Source organism: Stomoxys calcitrans, chromosome 2, assembly GCF_963082655.1.
Source record: "Stomoxys calcitrans chromosome 2, idStoCalc2.1, whole genome shotgun sequence".
Taxonomy (NCBI): domain Eukaryota; kingdom Metazoa; phylum Arthropoda; class Insecta; order Diptera; family Muscidae; genus Stomoxys; species Stomoxys calcitrans.
In genome coordinates, this window is record NC_081553.1 from 96,606,197 (window position 1) to 96,626,425 (window position 20,229).

Consider the following 20,229-nt stretch of genomic DNA (forward strand, 5'->3'; position numbering starts at 1 on the left):
TATCTGATATCCATTTGTCGAACCAAGTGCTAGGGGGATCACCCCCACCCTCAAAATAACCCTAAGTAATATGGGACTTAAATTAAAGGTATTTGCAAGTAGAATACGAATCTGTGTCCAAATGTGGAACCACGTTTCTGGGGGTCTACCCCTTCCCCAAAACACCCCCCAAACAGGACTTATATACTGACCATGAGAATATGGGGCTTAAATAAAAGGTATTTAAGTGTAGAGTTAGAATCTGATATCCAAATATGGGACCAAGTGTTTGGGGGGCCGCTTCTCCTAAAAAACCTCCCCCAAAAGGGACACATTTACGACCAAAGCCTCATGGGGCTCAAATGAAAGGTCTTTGGGAGTAAAGCACAAATCTCACCCAAATAGTAAGTATTTTCTGACTATTGCAATTTGAGGCTCAAATAAGAGGGTTTTTAAAGTGGAACAAGAATCCGGTATATATTTTCAAGGCCACCTATGGAAATATGGGGCTCAAATTAAAGGTATTTGGGAGTAGACCACGTATCTGAGCAAGTTTTTCCGGGCTTAGTGTTTGGGCGACCACCCCAATCCCCGAAACACCCCTTAATCGGCCATATATACCGACTATGTCAACGTGAAGCTTAAATGAAAGGTATTGGGGGTAGAGCAAGAATTAATACCCACTTTTGGGAGCAATTTTCTGTCGGACTGTGTAATAGTTTAAAAAATTTTCCAAAAATATTTTTTTTGTATAAATATGCATTCGTTGATTTATTTAAATAATCTGAATTAGTACATCCGTACACATGTACAAAAAGAAAACTATAAAATATTCAATAAAACTAAGTAAAATACAATTTGTATACATATTTTTGTTTGTTCTTTGCCAGAAGAACGAACATAGATAAAATAATAAATTATTAAAAAACAAAAAGCTTTCTAATTAAGTAACTACAGTTGCAAATTATAAGGAATTTTAGTTGATATCAACATACCAACATTTATAATATAAGGAATAGAATTTCTTAAATAAAAAGCTTAACATACACACAAAGTAGTGACAGGTGGTGGAGGGACATTTTTTATGATTCTAATTTCGAAAAATACAAAAAAAAACTAAGTAGATATTAATGTAAACGTTTTTTAGGTAAAATACATGTGTGAAGCTCGTGCGGGGGGTTGTGCATTTATAATAGTGATGTTTAAGCCCAAAAAGACCTATTTCAATGCAATGGCCTCATGGTGGTGAGCGAGTGATGCTTTATGGTACAGGGCAGTAATTTTTCACAGAATTATCTCAATTGTTGTCTTCTTCATGGTTGTTGTTGTTGTGAAAGCACTTATGGTTACAATACAGTTCCTGAGTTGAGCCCAGATTTAACAGCAACTCAATTTCGATTTTTCGATTATAGTTGCTTTAATTTGTTAGCAATAGCCTCTTTGTAGCCTTTATATTCTTCAGTTAATTCTATTTCATTTCTCAGCGTGCCCTGTATACGAAATAGACAACGAGTTATTTTATCACTGTCTCCAGTTACAATTTGCTCATGCAGTTCTCTCTCCAACTGCCTGGGCAAACCCAGATCGACTAGTTCATCCAATTCATCTAGGGTAATGACATTTACATGCGGTTTCATGTACTCGCCACATAGCTCATAAACTTCGAGGTACTGTTCGGCTAGGGATTTGTCGCCACAGCTTTTTTGTTTTAGGAAACTTTTGAATAACTTTACAGCTGCACGATCGATAAGTGTGGCTTGTGCCGTTAGATAATAGATGCGTTCGACCTCTTCCGGCGTCATCTCTTGGCAGCCACAGAAACATCGTAGCAGACGAACTGGGGAACACTGGAATAGAGAAAAATATGTTAAATACCATTGGAAGTTTATAAAATTTTCAGAAAATGAAAATTATGAATTTGGGTAGAATTTTTCTGCCTATCTTTTTTCTAAATAGACTCACTTAAAAAGACTCACAGTACCGACACTCCAGGCTCCTGGTGGGAATCGAACCTGACTTTGTCTACTGGAGCGCTCAATTATATATTGAAAGCAGCGATAAAAATTATTTATGCATATAAAGCAAATTTTTCACAAAAAAATAAACAATAGTGTGTTTGTGTGTGTCCAGGGAATTGTAAAGCAGACGAGCTTGTGGGACTAGGAACTACCTTAGGCATTCCAAGGAAACTGGAATCTGTGGGTATGCCTCTAGAGACATGTTAGCTAAGTTTTCAGGACCTGGCTCGAAGGATAAAGAATAATAGATGGTCACAAAGTGCGGGTTGTGAGCATTCCAAAACTTAAGCCCATCTTTAGTCTACAGATTTCCCTGACTTGAGAACAGTGACCACCCGACTCATTTTTCATATCTCGTTTATTGCTGATAGACAGATTGAGGTTTTCTGCTAAGTACATCTACATCTCCGAAATGTTTAAACATGGACATCAAAATTTTTTCAGGGCCAGTAGATCAGTTTCACTTTTTTTGTAACCATCGACTGGCTTTTTTGGTTTGTCTCTTACTGGGTGTTCGACAAATAATCTGTCAAAAGGGTCTGTACACTAGGGTGATAATTTTTTTTTTGCAACCTCATATCACTGTATCATATTTTGAAAAGATATTATTTAAGGTTAGATAAAATATTACATATAAGGTTACACTAAAAAAAACCTTGCGCACGGAATGATTTAATAAATTTCATAAAAATTAAATTTGTTGTTGTTGTAGCGACATTTTCATGTGGAGGTTCCGATCCTCGTCAAGCTCTTGTAGGAGATCAAGCCCGTTCCGGTCCAAAGAACCTATAGTCGCGGGAACAGGCAACATATCGTCTTGTCATATCGAGCATCATAGGCAATCAGTATTTGTGCAAAAGCCGGTGTCGCCCAGCCTCTCTCCGCTCGATACCAATGATTGTCAGCGACTGCCGTTGTAGATACTCCGTATGGACCATTCCACTATCCGCAACCTGCGGACGGGCCCAGTATCTCGAAGCTAAGCATCTCGTAACACAATTGAACGCTAAACAGATCGGACCTCAATGTTCCAGTCTGTGCGGTGCTCACAGCTGCCGGGATGCGTGACCTTTTTAAAATTTTAATGGAATAAGTATTATTTTGGTTTTTAATAAACAAAAATTATTTCGTGGAACACGAGAAATCGATATCACAAGTGGCTACCTTGGCCCCGCGGCGATCTGTCCTTTGGACCGGAACGAGCTTGCTGATCTATAGGAGCATCTCTTCTATACAACATAGTTGCCTTGTATCAAATTTTGATGGCTATCACAACTCAAGTTGTTTTCTGCAGCGGGTTGGTGAGGGATTTGGCCGATGGCCAGAGCTCCTTAATCTGTGCAAACAATTTATGTTGTTCGCGGATTGTAATACGATATTAGGTCTATTTTTTTTTTTACTTTGTGTTACATTGTATGAAATAAATGAAATTTCCAGATGCTCCCTCTGATATCCTGGTTCATTTATCCTCGGACTGATTGTGCTAATTCTTCAAAGAGATTCCGTTCATCTGCTTATCTAATCTTCGGATGGGAAATTTGCGCTCTGTTCGGCCGATCGAAGCGGGTGGCTGCTGCCGTGATGATTTTGCGAACATCGGAAGGGATGGTTTCTAATACCTGAAGGCGTTCATACACTATGAAGTCTTTCGATCGATTAAGCTCTACAATTCTGGGAAGATGGTCTGAGGCGAGAATGGCCTAAACTTGGTATATATGTACGTGGCAATGAAAAACAGTTATGCAAAGAAATCCACTGTGAAATTAATGGTGTTCTCATCTTGTGGTAGCGAGTGTGGCAGACCATCAGACTTTCATGGAAAGCGCTACACGTCACTTAATATTTTAAAACTGCAGCTGCACTTTACTCTGCTTTGCACATCTACGTTGTTTTTAAACCTGGTTCCTAAAGCTCGTTTTAATGCTAAGTATTTGCTTCCTTTCTGCTGCGCGTCGTTTGTTGTTGTTGTTGTAGCAGTTTATTGCGTACTATCTTTCGTCTGTTTGATTCTGTTGAGTGTCAAGACCCAGGAACTCCGCGACTAAGATGGGGTGCGTTCACAGGGATCTGGGTCTGAGTCGAGTGGGTCTGGCTGGGCAGTTAAACAGGTCGTCGTTTGTATTATCTTCTTGTCGGTTTTAAGTGTGAATTTAAAGAGCTTTATAAACATAAACCAAGGGCCCTGAAAAACATCGCACAGCCAATGTTTACTTAAAGACGCTATCGCTATAGCGAAGATTAACTTGTCTACTCGTAAAAATAGCACATTAAAGATAGGGAGGAACTTTTAACTAATCACTGTCTTTCAATTTTAATGCATGACTACATTTTTTTTTTGTTATTTATCGATAATCAGACTGGGTGATCCAATAAAGTCAACCGGTCTAAGCATAATGGATTTTGAGGATGGCGCTGATATGTTTAAACAATAACACTTCTAGTAATAATACAATAAGTAAACAAAGTACATATATACATATGTTTAACATATGTCTGATATGTATTATATACCCCTCCTTACCTGGTATGAGCTCATTTTGCCTCGCGGTAATTTTTGGTACTTTCTTTCAGAATAGTGAAATAGATTTGTGGAGCACCTTTGTTCAACTACGACGATTGCATATACTATGCAACAACTAGAACATTCGTGATATTATTTGATTATTGATGCTTCGAACTATCGTTTTCTTTATCAGCCATTATTATTATTGGGTTTACTGCCAAGGTGTAAACCAAATGTTTTTTTCTTGAGCGGTTATCATTGTTACCACAAATACAGCTTCCGTGCCCGATATGGAATAGCTAAACTGCACACTTTGAACTTAGAAAAGAAAGCTCAGGGCCTTGATCTAATTTCTATGAAATTTTATTTATTATAGTTCTGCGAAATATGCACAAATTCGTTAATAAATTTCACATGTCTTCTGGGATTTGATTTGTTTAGGTATATTGACGTTGACGTCAGTTGTCATGTTGCCGGGTATTGCCACATAGATGTTAATGCTTGGCACATAACATAACTTTCAAATTTATTGAATGGATTCATCGTTCAATATTTAATTTAACAATGCCAAATTAATAAACACGGGATTAAACAGAATAACATGGTACAATAAGGAGGTATTGTCATTAGCACAAAACATAAAGCTACCCCCAAAGAAACTACCTTGATTGGCATATGCCTTAAATGCAAATGTCAAACTGCTTCTAGAAATAAACCTTTTTTACAATTTATCTTCTTCAAATGTGTTTTAAAGTTGTATTTACATCATTATAACAATATTTTGTTGTGTTATAACGAAATATCGGGTTAAATACAACATCATTTTAAGGTCTTAGAAAAAAATCACATCTGTGTTAACAAGCATTTGACATTTAAACCATGTTTCCACTAAAGCCCAAACCCACTTGATTTGAGATAATCTCCGAAACCTGTTTCCACTACGATTAAATGTGGTTTTTATTTGTCAACAGTGACGTTTTTGACAGCGTTTTTATTGTGATTATCATTTTTATTGTGTTCAGCATATACATGCGATCAGAAAACGATTTTATAATTTCAATAATAAATTGTCAGATGTTAAGAAAAATTGATCCCAAAAATGCCAATAAAAACCGGTATTCAATGCAAACGGAGCGTTGCATTTGAATTTGGAAGGAGATTTGCTGCAAATTTCCTCAAATAAGTAGATTTTCTCACATTGAAAATGTATGGGAAACCTCGTTGCAAAACACGATGTTTCGTAAATTTCATCGCAAATCTAGTTTTGCTCCAAGTGGAAACATGGTATTAGATTTATTGCAAAATCAAAACAAAAGTTAAAAAATTGTACTCAGCCGCAGGATAATCTGAAATAATGGAGCATTTTATGGGAAAAATCGTAATTAAAGCTCGTTTCCGATTATCATGAAAACCTGGGGCCGAATTACGGCACATGTTCGCTTTTGTATCGAATGAGATTTCGTCACGTATCGAATGAATGTACTACCGCACTCGAAAGCTGTCGTATCAAAAGTTTTCAAATAGTTCGCGATTATTTTTGTATCAGAGTTGATTTGTTTGTGGCAAAACAAAACGACACAAATGACATTTAACATCTATCCGGCTTTTATAAAAATTGTAAATTTATTGAAATTTTCGGAAACAAACGTAAATTTATAAATAAAAAAATATGGATACATTCCTTTTGTTGTGCTTGTCATCCTCTGGTTCTGAAGTTCTCTGCGTATTCGCAGAGAAATTATAGATAAAAGTCATCTAATGTCATTGCGGAATGCGAACATAAAAATCCAAATAAACACATACATATATAATATTTTTTTGAATCATTTACTTTTGCTCGATAGAACACATTTTGCCTTAACTTTTGTTCTGAGTCGTTAAAAAACCAATTGCAAGCTGTAATCTGCCGGTAGTTTGGTCCATTTTTTTGTACACTGGATTTCTCCATACGGATATATGTTTTAGTTCCTACCATGTGGACAAAAAAGTTCCGTCGGATTGACATCTGGCGAATTGGACAAGAATTTTGGACCGAATGAAGAGCGAAACATAATTTTTGGTCTACACTTGCTTTATGTGACGGTACAGAGTCTTGTTGGCGCGTCCATGGTCTACGACCGATATATTTGCTTGCCCACGGCTCCAAAACAGATTCATGCATACCCAGCTCGAGAAAAATTGACGTCTTCGTTCCGGATAACCTCGGCCACGAGGCTCTGGCAACCTACACACCAGCCCACACCGAGTCAACGCACTCGTCATAGTAGGAATCCGTGACAGTCTTAGGGTACCCCGCCTTCGACGCAGGATGACATGCATGGCCCTGAAGATCTCAAAACACTCTGCGCCCATTCAAAAATTTATGTGTCTTCCTAATTTTTAGGAATCCAACGAAAACCGCCTCGTCTTCTTACCTGGGCAAATGACAGAGCAGTTCTCCTCAAAGCTGCTTACCATTGCTACTGCCGACTCGTTCGGTGCCAACATAAGACCCCTTACACAATCAAGCACAGTACTAATAGTTCAAAGATTCACATCGGCACGCTCGGCATAGCGGTCCCAGTTAGTTCTAACTGTTACTGAAGTAGAATCTTAATTTATGTATATATTTTATTTTTTTTTTATTCATGTTACAAAAAAAAAACATCTACGACATCGATTAAAATTTAGATTTTATTTATAATTAGAGCTGTTATAACAATTCAAGCCAACACTGTATTCTAGACTGTAAAACATTGATCTGGCAACACTTGTGCGTTGACATTTCAGAAAACGGTTCCGTGCTTCTAGAAGGACTTTTTATGAAAATATCGCAATTGTGGAGAAAATAAATGCAAATTATTGAGTAAATTCATTAAATATATATCCTTGAAACTTAGATTGTATAAGGGAAATATCAATAACAAACTTTAATGGCTGCTTCTCGTGCAAGACGTTCAAATGCCGGCAATAGAATAGCCAAGCTGCTAAACGAAGAGGAAGAAGATGAATTCTATAAAACATCCTATGGTGGATTCCAAGAGGAGGCGGAAGATAAAGAATATGTGTAAGTTAAAATGTTTTCCATAAATGCATGATATTAGCAAAAGTTTTATCATTTCAGGCAAAAGGATGAAGAGGAAGATGTAGTCGATTCGGACTTCAGTATAGATGAAAATGATGAACCAATCTCAGACCAGGATGAGGAAGCGGGAAAGAAACGCAAACGAACAGGTGTTAATACCAAAGCATATAAAGTATGTATTTACACAATTAAAAGCCAAAATATATAATAAGAATTATTTTGTTTTTATAGGAACCAAAACCTGCCAAAAAGGATGAAAAGTCTACAACGGGTCCTGCTAAAAAGAGAACCCCTAGAGCTGGGCGACGCAAAACACGTGCAAAATTCACAGTTCACGATTCGGCACGAAAGTCTATACGTGCCTCGACAGCAATTAAAACACAAGCTACAAAAATTAGGCTTAAAGAAATGGATGATGCTCGCAAGAAAAAGAGGAAAGTCGTACGGGTAGAGGAATATATGCCAACACAGGAAGAGCTGCTAGAGGAGGCAAAAGTAACAGAAGAGGAAAACATAAAATCATTGGGTGAGTTAAATGTTGCAAACCTGTAGTTAAGTTCCTTCCCAAGTTCCAGAGTCATTGCTTGTGCAGACCTAAATAAAAACAAAACAAGCGCGATGTAAACGTTTAAATAGTAATCATTATGCAGGATAAGAAGCATACCGCCATACGGCCTACTGCAATGTGTCTAGTAGTGACTATCATTAAAGCAATCTATTTTAGCCATTTGTCTACGAGGTTTAGGATTTCAGTTGCTGTTGTAGCTAGACGTTGGAAGTTGTCGATGATTCTTCTTTTTTTTTCATTCCACTCTTCTCTGAAATCATCCTAACTCGGCATTAGTTGGCTGAAGTGCAGTTTTAGGGGGAAAATCGCGAAAAAATCTAAATTTTTGCATAAAATGACCCAGGTATACGAATATAAAGTCCGTTTTCGGGGCTCGAGAGGAGGGGGGCCAGCCCGGTGATTCGGAAGTCCGAGTGGTTCTCTCGATGGCAGCCCAGGAGAAAATGTTTAGATAGAAATTCACAGTGTTTCTTAACCCTAAGAATCGTTCTGACAGGTTTGTTGGTTTTGCCAGTGTGTTTCGCACCCCCGCGGTCCATTCCGGGCCGCATAGTTTATCACTGGTCACCCGATCGCCTTATAAGCCGTCAACAGGGATTCCTTGTATCGGTATCGAGCGGAGATTCGGCAACGGTTCTTGCTCAAATACTGAGTGCCTATGATGCTCAATATGACAAAGCGGGTTATTGGCGCCTTTAAATAACCAATGGCCATCCTGTTCCTGCGGCGACCGGTCTTTTGGACCGGAACAAGCTAGCTCACCTACAAGAGCTTGAAGAGAATCGCCACCTCCATATGAAAATGGGGCTGGGAAAGGTAGAGATTAAACAGGATTAAGAAGACCTTCTGTTTAACTCTATGGCGTTTCGACGCAGTATTCCTGAACTCCACTTGATTGTCGGTTGCACATATAGTTCACAATCCACCTCCTCAATTCCATGGCAGCCGGTTGTACGTACCGGTTTGGCCCGATGGAGTCTTTCATCGGCAAAGGCTGCGGCCTCAGTGTACAACATACTGCTACAACAACAACAATCCACCTCTTCGTCGAGTTCATGAGATCAGACACAAGGATGTCATCGAACAGATGTGAGTATTTCGATATGTAAAGTTGGCGTGTATGTAACGTAGGTCGAGAATGAATTTTTCTTTGTATATTCGCCTGGGTTCGAGTTCTCGCGAGAACATCAAAAAAAATTTTTCTGCGTTGGTTTCCCTCGAAATGTTGTCGATATTTGTTATGTACTATGCAATCTGAAAAAAAAATGGCGTAGTTCTCCCCAAAAAAGTGTCGCACTGCGGCGAGCCTTTCGGACTCGGCTATAAAAGGAGGCGCCTCATCGTTGAGATTAAACTTGAATCGGACAGCACTCATTAATATGTGAGAAGTTTGCCCTTGTTCCTAAATGAAATGTTCAAGGAAAGAAAATAGCATTTGCTTGTTATGGTGTCGAGGTTCCAAGAGTTATTCATTCACTGGTAAATGCTACCATCTAGTCCACAGAAATGGTGAGTTTCGAGGGTGGTCAGATACAGACCTCTGCCTGAAAGGCGCTGCATATTTTTGGCAATCTCAATCAAAGTAGACTCTGCATCACTTTTCCAATGCTATCTTGAGGTCATATGCAAAGATGAAAGACTGTCCTAAAACACTATATGCGCTGCCAAATCTCAGTTGGGAGAGTTCGTGCGTGAAAAATCCCTCGAGTGCACATCTCTAGTTTATACCCCTGTACTTACCACACACTTCTCTGCAGGAATAGAAGGTCCAACGTATTTTACCTCTCAGCCTTTTTCTTAACCCGGAGAGAGAGAGAGAGAGAAGCAATGGATATTTAAAACTTATATTGGTAACTGTTATCAAAATGCTTATACGATTAAAGCTTATCGTATTAAAGATCGATCGCTTGACAATACCCTTCATGAGTGGTGGACTAAAAAGTAGGGAATTTAGGCAGAAGCATGGATTTATAACGATGTTGTTGTTGTAGCCATATTTTCATGTAGAGGTGGCGATCCTCCTCAAGCTCATGTAGGTAGAACGCTCGTTGGGTCCAAAGGGCTGATCGCCGCGGGAACAGTGTGGCAATTGGTTATTTAAATCCGCCATTATCGCGCCTTGTCATATGGATGTTGTAGTCCATTTGTGACTCTCCGGTGGTTATGAAGAAACCTCTTCTCCTGTTAAATTGAAGTAGTGGGCTTAAATAGAATGATTATGACTAGGGAAATACCACGAGGGGATTATCTATGGGATACTCAGGTCTTTTGAGAAGAAGAAGGGTTAAGGTTCCTGCCCGGATGTCATCATTCCCTTGTGATCGGGTATTTGTAGTATCTGGCGACAACAACTACAAAAACGCTTTCATTATGAAGATTTGGCAATTTTTCTCTACAATTGGGTTTATTGAGGCAGCTGTTAAAATGGAACCACCGTAGCTCAGTTGTAAGCATGTCCGTTTCAGACGCTGAACGCCTGGATTCAAATCCCAGCGAGAACATCAGATGAAGAGCCTGGTATAAATGGTTGATGAAGGTTTGCAAGACCACTGAATCATTGAAGCCACCCTTGCACGAGCTCATTGGCAGGATATACGCTTTCTTCGATGCCTATGCAAATAAAGTGTGGATTCTTCTGCGGGCAAATTTCTGTAGGGTTCATGGTAATGGGTAGAAGTTGTTAGGCCAAGTATTCCTTTCTATTTTTTCGTTGGCGCCAATCCTTGCTTCGTAGGAATTGAGGCGGCTGCATTTGCCGTATCGTTATTGAGCCAGAACTACTCTGGTTTGTGGGGGGAGGTCAATTTCTTTAGGTGCAATGGGAGGAGCTCGACCATTACTTTTAGCTCCTTACGCACCTCATGCGTGTATGTAGTGAACAATGTGGCCGAAGATTTGGTGGCAGATATCTTCAAATGTCTTGCAGCGAAATAAGAGGCAAGTTCGTTGAGGTAGATGTTAAACCTCATCCGCATATGATTCGATCTCTATACCGTCTGAAGGGGGTGGAATGGAGAATAGGTAGAGATTAAACCGTGTCGGAGATATCTCTCCATCTTGGGGAACTCCCTGTTTCCCTCTACGGTGTTTCGATTTCTTATCGCTAAATTCCACAAATGACTGTCGACCACACAGATAATTCGCGACCCAGCGACGTATGGGCGATGCCCTCAAAGAGTTTGGCATGGCTGACGGTGTCGAATGCCTCATATAGGAGTGTTCAAAAACAGATTGGGGAAAGTCGTAACGTACTCGACTCGAGGTTGATCCAGATTCTTCAGCATCAGTGCAGAGATTCCGTCGGAGCCCAATGCCTTGGATGACTTGGCGCCTCGAATGACAATCGTAAATTCGTTTACGGTAAATTGTGATGGCTGTCCTTCGGTTCGGAGGCCACAAATACGACGAATGGCTCTCCTCCTAGCCCTGTTGGTCTCGGGATGCCCAATAAATTGACGGTTGAACAACCTGGCGCACCTGGGTTGCAGATTGTCTCCAAATGTGGCATTCAACAATGATGGTTTTACTAACACATTAGCCAACACATTACTAACACATCTCCAAGCCAACAGGGTTATATTTTTATTTGCGTACACAATTATATGTAATAGTGTTATTTGACCATCGCTGATGTAGAGGCCTTCTTTTGTAGCGCCGAAGTTCTAGAGCGGGGGTTTATGTAGCTCCAATCTTACGTCTCTGGAATCTTCTTGCCCAAAGCGGTTACAGCCGCTGAAAATAGATATGCATTACCGTCGATTTATAGCTTCCCCATAAAACACGGACCTACACAGGTTGGAACATTGAGGTCCGATCTGTGTGTTGTTCATTGCTTTCACGAGAAGCTTAGCTGCGAGCTAACGGGTGCGCTCACAGGTTGCGGATAGTGGAATGCTCCATACGGAGTAGCTGCAACGCAGTCGCTGACAATCAGCGGTATCGAGCGGAGAGTCTCAGTGAGTGGTTGGGCGGCACCCGCTCTTGCACAAATACTAAGTGCCTATGATACTCAATATGGCAAGATGAGTTAATGTCGCTATTAAATAACCAATGATCACCTTGTTCCCGCGGCGATTGGTCCTTTAGACCGGAACGAGCTTGATCACCTACAGGAGCTTCACGAGGTTCGCCAGCTCCACATGAAACTGTGGCTACAACAACAACAAGAGATTGAGCATACTCCCTTTTTATATTTTGCTTATGTCATTTTTATACCCTACACCACTACTGTGGTACAGGGTATTATAACTTTGTGCATTTGTTTGTAACACCGAAAAGGATGAGAGATAGACCCATTGATAAGTATACCGATCGACTTATATCGATTTAGCTATGTCCGTCTGTCCATGTTAATTTGTGTACAAACTACAGGTCGCAATTTTCATCCGACTGTCTTAAAATTTGGTACAGGCATGTTTTTCGGCCTGGAAACAAAGCCTATTGAAATTGGAAAAAATCGGATCAGATTTGGATATAGCTGCCATAAATATATTCGTCCGATTTGCAGTAATAATGCAATAAAAAGGTCATTTGTTAACCGATTCTCTCGAAATTTGGCAGGAAGGATTTTCTTATGACTCTTGACATTATTGGTGATTTCATAGAAATCGGTTCAGATTTAGATATAGCTCTCATATGTATATATATAGCCCGATTTTCACTCCTAGAGCCATTTCAAGCGCATTTATTGGCCAATCTTTCCAAAATTTTGTACAACGTCTTTCTCGATGACTACCACAATTTTTGAGAAGTTTGCTTGAAATCGGTTCAGATTTGGATATAGCTCCCATATATATGTTCGTCCGATTTGCAGCAATAATGCAATAAAATGGTCATTTGTTAACCGATTCTCTCGATATTTGGCAGGATTGATTTTTTTATGACTTTCGACATTACAGATGAATTTCATGGAAATCGGTAAAGATTTAGATATAGCTCTCATATATATATATATAGCCCGATTTTCACTCCTATAACCATTGCAAGCGCTTTTATTGACCAATCTTTCCAAAATTTTGTACAACGCCTTCCTTGACGACTACCACAATATATGAGAAATTTGCTTGTTTTTTGTTGGAATTGTTCCCAGCTTAGAAGAGTGAGTTTTTTTTTTTTGTTGCCATTTAGAATAGAAAAGCAAAATAAGAACCCTTTATAAAGATAATTCGCGACCCAGCGACGTATGGGCGATGCCCTCAAAGAGTTTGGCATGGCTGACGGTGTCGAATGCCTCATATAGGAGTGTTCAAAAACAGATTGGGGAAAGTCGTAACGTACTCGACTCGAGGTTGATCCAGATTCTTCAGCATCAGTGCAGAGATTCCGTCGGAGCCCAATGCCTTGGATGACTTGGCGCCTCGAATGACAATCGTAAATTCGTTTACGGTAAATTGTGATGGCTGTCCTTCGGTTCGGAGGCCACAAATACGACGAATGGCTCTCCTCCTAGCCCTGTTGGTCTCGGGATGCCCAATAAATTGACGGTTGAACAACCTGGCGCACCTGGGTTGCAGATTGTCTCCAAATGTGGCATTCAACAATGATGGTTTTACTAACACATTAGCCAACACATTACTAACACATCTCCAAGCCAACAGGGTTATATTCTTATTTGCGTACACAATTATATGTAATAGTGTTATTTGACCATCGCTGATGTAGAGGCCTTCTTTTGTAGCGCCGAAGTTCTAGAGCGGGGGTTTATGTAGCTCCAATCTTACGTCTCTGGAATCTTCTTGCCCAAAGCGGTTACAGCCGCTGAAAATAGATATGCATTACCGTCGATTTATAGCTTCCCCATAAAACACGGACCTACACAGGTTGGAACATTGAGGTCCGATCTGTGTGTTGTTCATTGCTTTCACGAGAAGCTTAGCTGCGAGCTAACGGGTGCGCTCACAGGTTGCGGATAGTGGAATGCTCCATACGGAGTAGCTGCAACGCAGTCGCTGACAATCAGCGGTATCGAGCGGAGAGTCTCAGTGAGTGGTTGGGCGGCACCCGCTCTTGCACAAATACTAAGTGCCTATGATACTCAATATGGCAAGATGAGTTAATGTCGCTATTAAATAACCAATGATCACCTTGTTCCCGCGGCGATTGGTCCTTTAGACCGGAACGAGCTTGATCACCTACAGGAGCTTCACGAGGTTCGCCAGCTCCACATGAAACTGTGGCTACAACAACAACAAGAGATTGAGCATACTCCCTTTTTATATTTTGCTTATGTCATTTTTATACCCTACACCACTACTGTGGTACAGGGTATTATAACTTTGTGCATTTGTTTGTAACACCGAAAAGGATGAGAGATAGACCCATTGATAAGTATACCGATCGACTTATATCGATTTAGCTATGTCCGTCTGTCCATGTTAATTTGTGTACAAACTACAGGTCGCAATTTTCATCCGACTGTCTTAAAATTTGGTACAGGCATGTTTTTCGGCCTGGAAACAAAGCCTATTGAAATTGGAAAAAATCGGATCAGATTTGGATATAGCTGCCATAAATATATTCGTCCGATTTGCAGTAATAATGCAATAAAAAGGTCATTTGTTAACCGATTCTCTCGAAATTTGGCAGGAAGGATTTTCTTATGACTCTTGACATTATTGGTGATTTCATAGAAATCGGTTCAGATTTAGATATAGCTCTCATATGTATATATATAGCCCGATTTTCACTCCTAGAGCCATTTCAAGCGCATTTATTGGCCAATCTTTCCAAAATTTTGTACAACGTCTTTCTCGATGACTACCACAATTTTTGAGAAGTTTGCTTGAAATCGGTTCAGATTTGGATATAGCTCCCATATATATGTTCGTCCGATTTGCAGCAATAATGCAATAAAATGGTCATTTGTTAACCGATTCTCTCGATATTTGGCAGGATTGATTTTTTTATGACTTTCGACATTACAGATGAATTTCATGGAAATCGGTAAAGATTTAGATATAGCTCTCATATATATATATATAGCCCGATTTTCACTCCTATAACCATTGCAAGCGCTTTTATTGACCAATCTTTCCAAAATTTTGTACAACGCCTTCCTTGACGACTACCACAATATATGAGAAATTTGCTTGTTTTTTGTTGGAATTGTTCCCAGCTTAGAAGAGTGAGTTTTTTTTTTTTGTTGCCATTTAGAATAGAAAAGCAAAATAAGAACCCTTTATAAAGTTTAGGCAAAATGTGGCGTCGCAAATGCATTGGGCAGACTACAGTGATCGTGATTTCGACATGCCATTAAAAGATTACATGTTTTCACCTATTCACCAATTAGTGAGCAGTGCAATAGTAGGAAGCATGTTTGTATATATTTTTATACCCTCCTCCGTAGGATGTCTGTCGAAAGCACGCCAACTTTCCAAGGAGTAAAGCTAGACGCTTGAAATTTTGCACAAATACTTTTTGTTAGTTCAGGTCGGTTGGGATTGCAAATGGGCCATATAAACCGATCTTGGGTCTTGACTTCTTGAGCCTCTAGAGGGCCCAATTCTCGTCCGATTGATTGACTGAAATTTTGCACGTTGTGTTTTGGTATCACTTCCAACAATTGTGTTTAGTATGGTTTAAATCGGTTCATAACCTGATATAGCAGTCATATAAACCAATCTTGGGTTTTGACTTCTTCAGCTTTTAGAGGGCGCAATTCTTATCCGATTTGGCTGTAATTTTGCACGTTGTGTTTTGGTGTCACTTCCAACCACAGCGCTAAGTACGGTTTAAATCGAATAATAACCTGGTATAGTTGCCATATAAACCGATATTGGATCGAAGTCAAGATAGAGGGCGCAATTCTCATCCGATTTGGCTGAAATTTTGCATGAGGTGTTTTGCTTCCAACAATTGTGCTAAGTATGGCGTAAATCAATACATAATCTGATATCCATCTGGGATCTTGATTTCTTCAGCCTCTAGAGGCCGCAGTTATTATCCAATTTAGCTGACATTTTGAACATCGGCTTCGCCCATGACCTTCAACATACATGTTAAATATGGTCTGAATCGATCTATGGCTTGTTTTTACTTTAATGGTTAATTTTTACAGAAAAATTCCACAAAATGGAGTTGGAAAAGAAGAAAACTAGACCCTCTAAGCGAGTGTTTAATGGTCCCATGATACGATATCATTCTATGACCATGCCAGTTGTGCGTAAACAAACAAGAGGCTCCTTGGCACCTAACGATCCAAATGATCCCAAGAATAAATGTGAGCGTACATTTATTTCCCTGGAAAGTGATTTGGATGAGAAAGTTTTTCACAATATATTCAAATCAAAGAAACTAACAAGAAATACCCCTTATGTATGCCCCATCACAAAGTGAGTAAAGGGAATGATTTGATTATTTGAGATTTTTTGTGTTAAAATGGTTTTTCGTTTTTCATCAACAGATTACCGGCGCGCTATTTGGATCCCGTCACCCAGCAACCTTATTATAGTATACAGGCTTTCAAAATCTTACGCGAAGCCTATTACATGCAATTAGAAGAACGGGGCAATGCTGACAATCCCGAAATGCAAAAATGGATGGAATGGCGCAAGATGGTTAAAGAAAATCGTCTAAAGGCTATAGCAAATAAATTAAATTCTTAGTTTTTAATTATATCTACTACATTTTGTTTAGTAAATAACAACACATTAGCACAAGTAAGTTTTCGGGGTATTCTAAATCGATTTTATTTGGGATATTTTATTATAGATTTTTGTATTACTGCTTTCCTAGGGGAAACAACAACATTTAACATTTATCGATGTATTCTTTTTTTTATAAATTATAAAAAAGTGACTAAAAATACCTAAGACATATATCAATTGGCTCATTAATTTGACACATTACTGTTGCGTTGATTGGCCATAAAACTTTTAGTTTACATCATCGTTTACTTACTTTCTATAAAACGAAACAAAATTGTATTTTCACACAATAACAACATGCATAAAATAGGTTTTTCATATTGTAAAAAAAAGTTGTATAAAGTTTGCATTTTTTCAGAGTGTAAAATGCCCATGTTTTCTCTTTCATGACGATGGGATTAACGATTGACTATTAATTAGAAATTGGTTTTTATTTAAGTGTGGTGTGTGTTCATCATTTGTGGTTCGTCTAAACCCTTCGAAATCTGAAAAGACATTAACATAAAAATATTTTTCATAAAAGCATCAAATAGTTTCAGCCATGAATCAATGTCATGGACTAAAATTAAAAAAAAAGTATATAAAACCAAAAGCAAATCCATATTAAATTTTAATTGAAAATTCAGTACAAATTTAATGTTTTTAAGGTAAAAATTGGGGCTTAAGTGCAGGTTACGGGGAAAATCGAAAAAAATCCAAGTCTTTGCATACCCCCAAGAACACGAATAAAAAGTCCGTTTATTCATATGGTACTCAAATTAAAGGAAATTTTTGTGTAGAACATGCAAAAACAAGTAAAAACTTAAGTTCGGCACTGCCCACCACCATGGATACATTAATCATCGCATTTTTTATAACTCCACTACCATGTCCACCGTAGCGCAGAGATTAGCTATGACGCTAAACGTCTGTGCTCGAATTCTGGCGAGACCATCAGAAAAAATTTTCAGCGGGGGTTTTTCCCTCCTAATTCTGGCAACATTTGTGAGGTAATATGCCATGCAAAACTTCTTTCCAAAGTGGTGTCGCACTACGGCACTCCGTTCGGACTCGGCTATAAAAAGGAGGCCCCTTATCATTGAGCTTAAACTTGAATCGGACTGCGCTCATTGATAGGTGAGAAGTTTACCCCTGTTCCTTAGTGGAATGTTCATGGGCAAAATTTGTAATTTACCATATCCATAGTTATATCTAAATAGGGGCTGGTCTGGCTCATATTTGGTTCAGACCCCGAGAACTCTATACAAGTCACAGTTTCAGCGAAATCAGGCAATAAATCCGCTTTTTATGAGATTAAGATCCTAAATTGGAAGATCGGTCTATATGGCAGCTATAACTAAATAGGCCTAATACTGTGTCAAATTTACGAGAAATGGATTTTGACACTGTCCCCGATCTGAACCATATTTGGGTCTGATGGCGGGGGGCTTAAAACAACTCACTATTTAAAATTTCAGCGAAATGGTAATAGATGTAGATTTTATGGGTTTCAGAAACAATCGGCAGATCGGTCTGTATGACTGCTGTATCTAAATGTAGTCCGTTCTGAACTATTTTTGAGTCGTATACCAAGAAGCTTAAGCCAATTCACTATTTAAAATTTTAGCAAAATCGGGTAATAAATGCAGTTTTTATGGGATTCAGATCCCTAATCGGCAGATCAGAGGCCTCCGTAGCGCCGAGGTTAGCATGTCCGCCTATGACGCTGAACGCCTGGGTTCGTTTCAAGGCCAGACCATCAGAAAAAAATGTCATCGGTGAGGTACTATACCATGTAAAACTTTTCTCCAAAGAGGTGTCGCATTGCACGCCCTTCGGACTCGGCTATAAAAAAGAGGCCCCTTATCATTGAGGTTAAACTTGAACCGAACTGTTGATATGTGAGAAGTTTAACCCTGTTTCTTAGTGGAATATTCATTAGCAAAATTTGCAAATTGCATTTGCAATCGGCAGATCGGTCTATAAGCAGCTATATTCGAAAATGGTCCGATTTGGTCCGTTTAAATCGTCAGTGCCAAATTTAAGCTCAATATCCCAATTTTTTAAGGCTGTAGCGTGATTACAACAGATGGACGGACGGAGGAGAGCACTTAGACATCGTTAAATCGCCAATCCCATGGCAGCCGGTTGTACGTACCGGATTGACCCGATGGAGTTCTTCATAGGCGAGGCCTGTCGCCTCAGTGTGTAACACACTGCTACAACAACAACAACATAAATAGCCTTATAATTTAAGACGACCAATATGTATACTTTGTAGGGTCGGAAATGGATATCGATGCGTTGCAAACGTTGGAATGACTAAATGAATATACCCCTATCCTATGGTGGTGGGTATAGAAAAATAAATAAATAAAAATAAGTGAGATTTGGGGATTCTGTACTTGTTCCTCGCTCTTTCGCAGATTGTTATTGCGTTGCGATCGTTTGTCCGTCGACCTGTATCTCGATCTTACTGGTGTAACCAGTTGTGCAGATGGTGAATAGTGTTGCTGGTGATTTTCTGAGGGAGATTTTCAGGTTACGGCTTCTGAAATATTCTGCCGATATAAATTCTTACTTGTTCGCACAGTTCGTTGATTTTGTAGCCACATTTACAAATGGAGGTGGCGATCCCCGTCGAGCTGCTATATGTTAGCAAGCTCGTTCCGATCCATAAGACCGATCGCCGCGGCAACTTAATAGCCATTGGAGTTTGGAATGGTAGAGGTAAAACAGGTTTGGGGAGAGGACAATCCCTTATAGAACTCCCTGTCTACGGCATTTCGACTTCGTATTCCTAAACTCCACATACTCATAAAGTTCGCAATCGAACTACTCCTATAGTTTGCAATCCACTTCTTCGTCTAGTTCAGGAGATTAGACTCAATGGTGCCATTGAACAGAATGGCGTGGTCGATCGTGTCAAATGACTTTGACAGGTCGAAAGCCACGAGGACAGTTCGTTCGTGAGTTCGTTTCGTTTCAGACCGCGGCTTATATGTATGGTATTAGCGGTATGTGGAATCCGTGTTGAATAACCGCTGGAATCAGAGACGAGCTCTTTCCTGGATGTTGTTTAGCTCTGCCCCCAGAGGCCTTTCTACGCTTATATGTATGACTCCTTGGACCGCAGGTTTACCCAGCTTTAGGACAGGGACCACTAGAACTACTTTACAGATATCTGGAATCATCAGGGTGAAGATGGATAGGTTTTGGGTATCCAATTGCTTGAAAATCAGTCTCGATATTCCATCAAGGCCCATAGCCTTTGGTGGCTTAGGTTCTTTAGGACCTCGGCAACATCTTCCTGAATAGTGGTACTTCAGTTCTGAACGGGAGTTTCGGGGTCTCCCTTAGGGTGCTCCTACTTGCCTTGTCTCTAGTTGGGAGCTCGATAAATTGTCAGCCAAAATGGTGTGCACACAAGACACGAGAAAATCACGAATCACGACACTTTTAAAAAAAAAATA

The 20,229-nt window shown here is 39.5% G+C and overlaps 3 protein-coding genes across 17 annotated transcripts in view; 1 reads left to right on the forward strand and 2 right to left on the reverse strand.

The window, feature by feature from the left end:
- Nucleotides 1-16,747, forward strand: part of LOC106095781 (vacuolar protein sorting-associated protein 72 homolog) — a 223,551-nt gene extending 206,804 nt beyond the window's left edge. The window contains exons 4-8 of the mRNA XM_059363291.1: nucleotides 7,270-7,546; nucleotides 7,604-7,736; nucleotides 7,796-8,090; nucleotides 16,189-16,462; nucleotides 16,534-16,747. Coding sequence (XP_059219274.1) covers nucleotides 7,413-7,546; nucleotides 7,604-7,736; nucleotides 7,796-8,090; nucleotides 16,189-16,462; nucleotides 16,534-16,735 — 1,038 coding nt within the window. The 5' untranslated portion in view covers nucleotides 7,270-7,412 and the 3' untranslated portion in view covers nucleotides 16,736-16,747. The remainder of the gene's footprint in view (nucleotides 1-7,269; nucleotides 7,547-7,603; nucleotides 7,737-7,795; nucleotides 8,091-16,188; nucleotides 16,463-16,533) is intronic.
- On the reverse strand, nucleotides 891-4,952 carry LOC106095783 (uncharacterized). Its single transcript, XM_013263126.2, has 2 exons — nucleotides 4,519-4,952; nucleotides 891-1,826 (listed from the first exon to the last, which is right to left on the reverse strand). The coding sequence occupies exons 1-2, from the start codon at nucleotides 4,531-4,533 to the stop codon at nucleotides 1,386-1,388; spliced, it is 456 nt and encodes a 151-aa protein (XP_013118580.1). The 5' UTR covers nucleotides 4,534-4,952; the 3' UTR covers nucleotides 891-1,385.
- Nucleotides 16,748-16,790: 43 nt separating the features above from the next.
- LOC106095776 (protein unc-80 homolog) overlaps nucleotides 16,791-20,229 on the reverse strand; it is a 97,351-nt gene continuing 93,912 nt past the window's right edge. For all 15 annotated transcript variants that reach the window (XM_059363282.1, XM_059363289.1, XM_059363283.1 and 12 more), the window contains one exon: nucleotides 16,791-17,262. The gene's annotated coding sequence lies outside the window, so the exon portion shown is untranslated. The remainder of the gene's footprint in view (nucleotides 17,263-20,229) is intronic.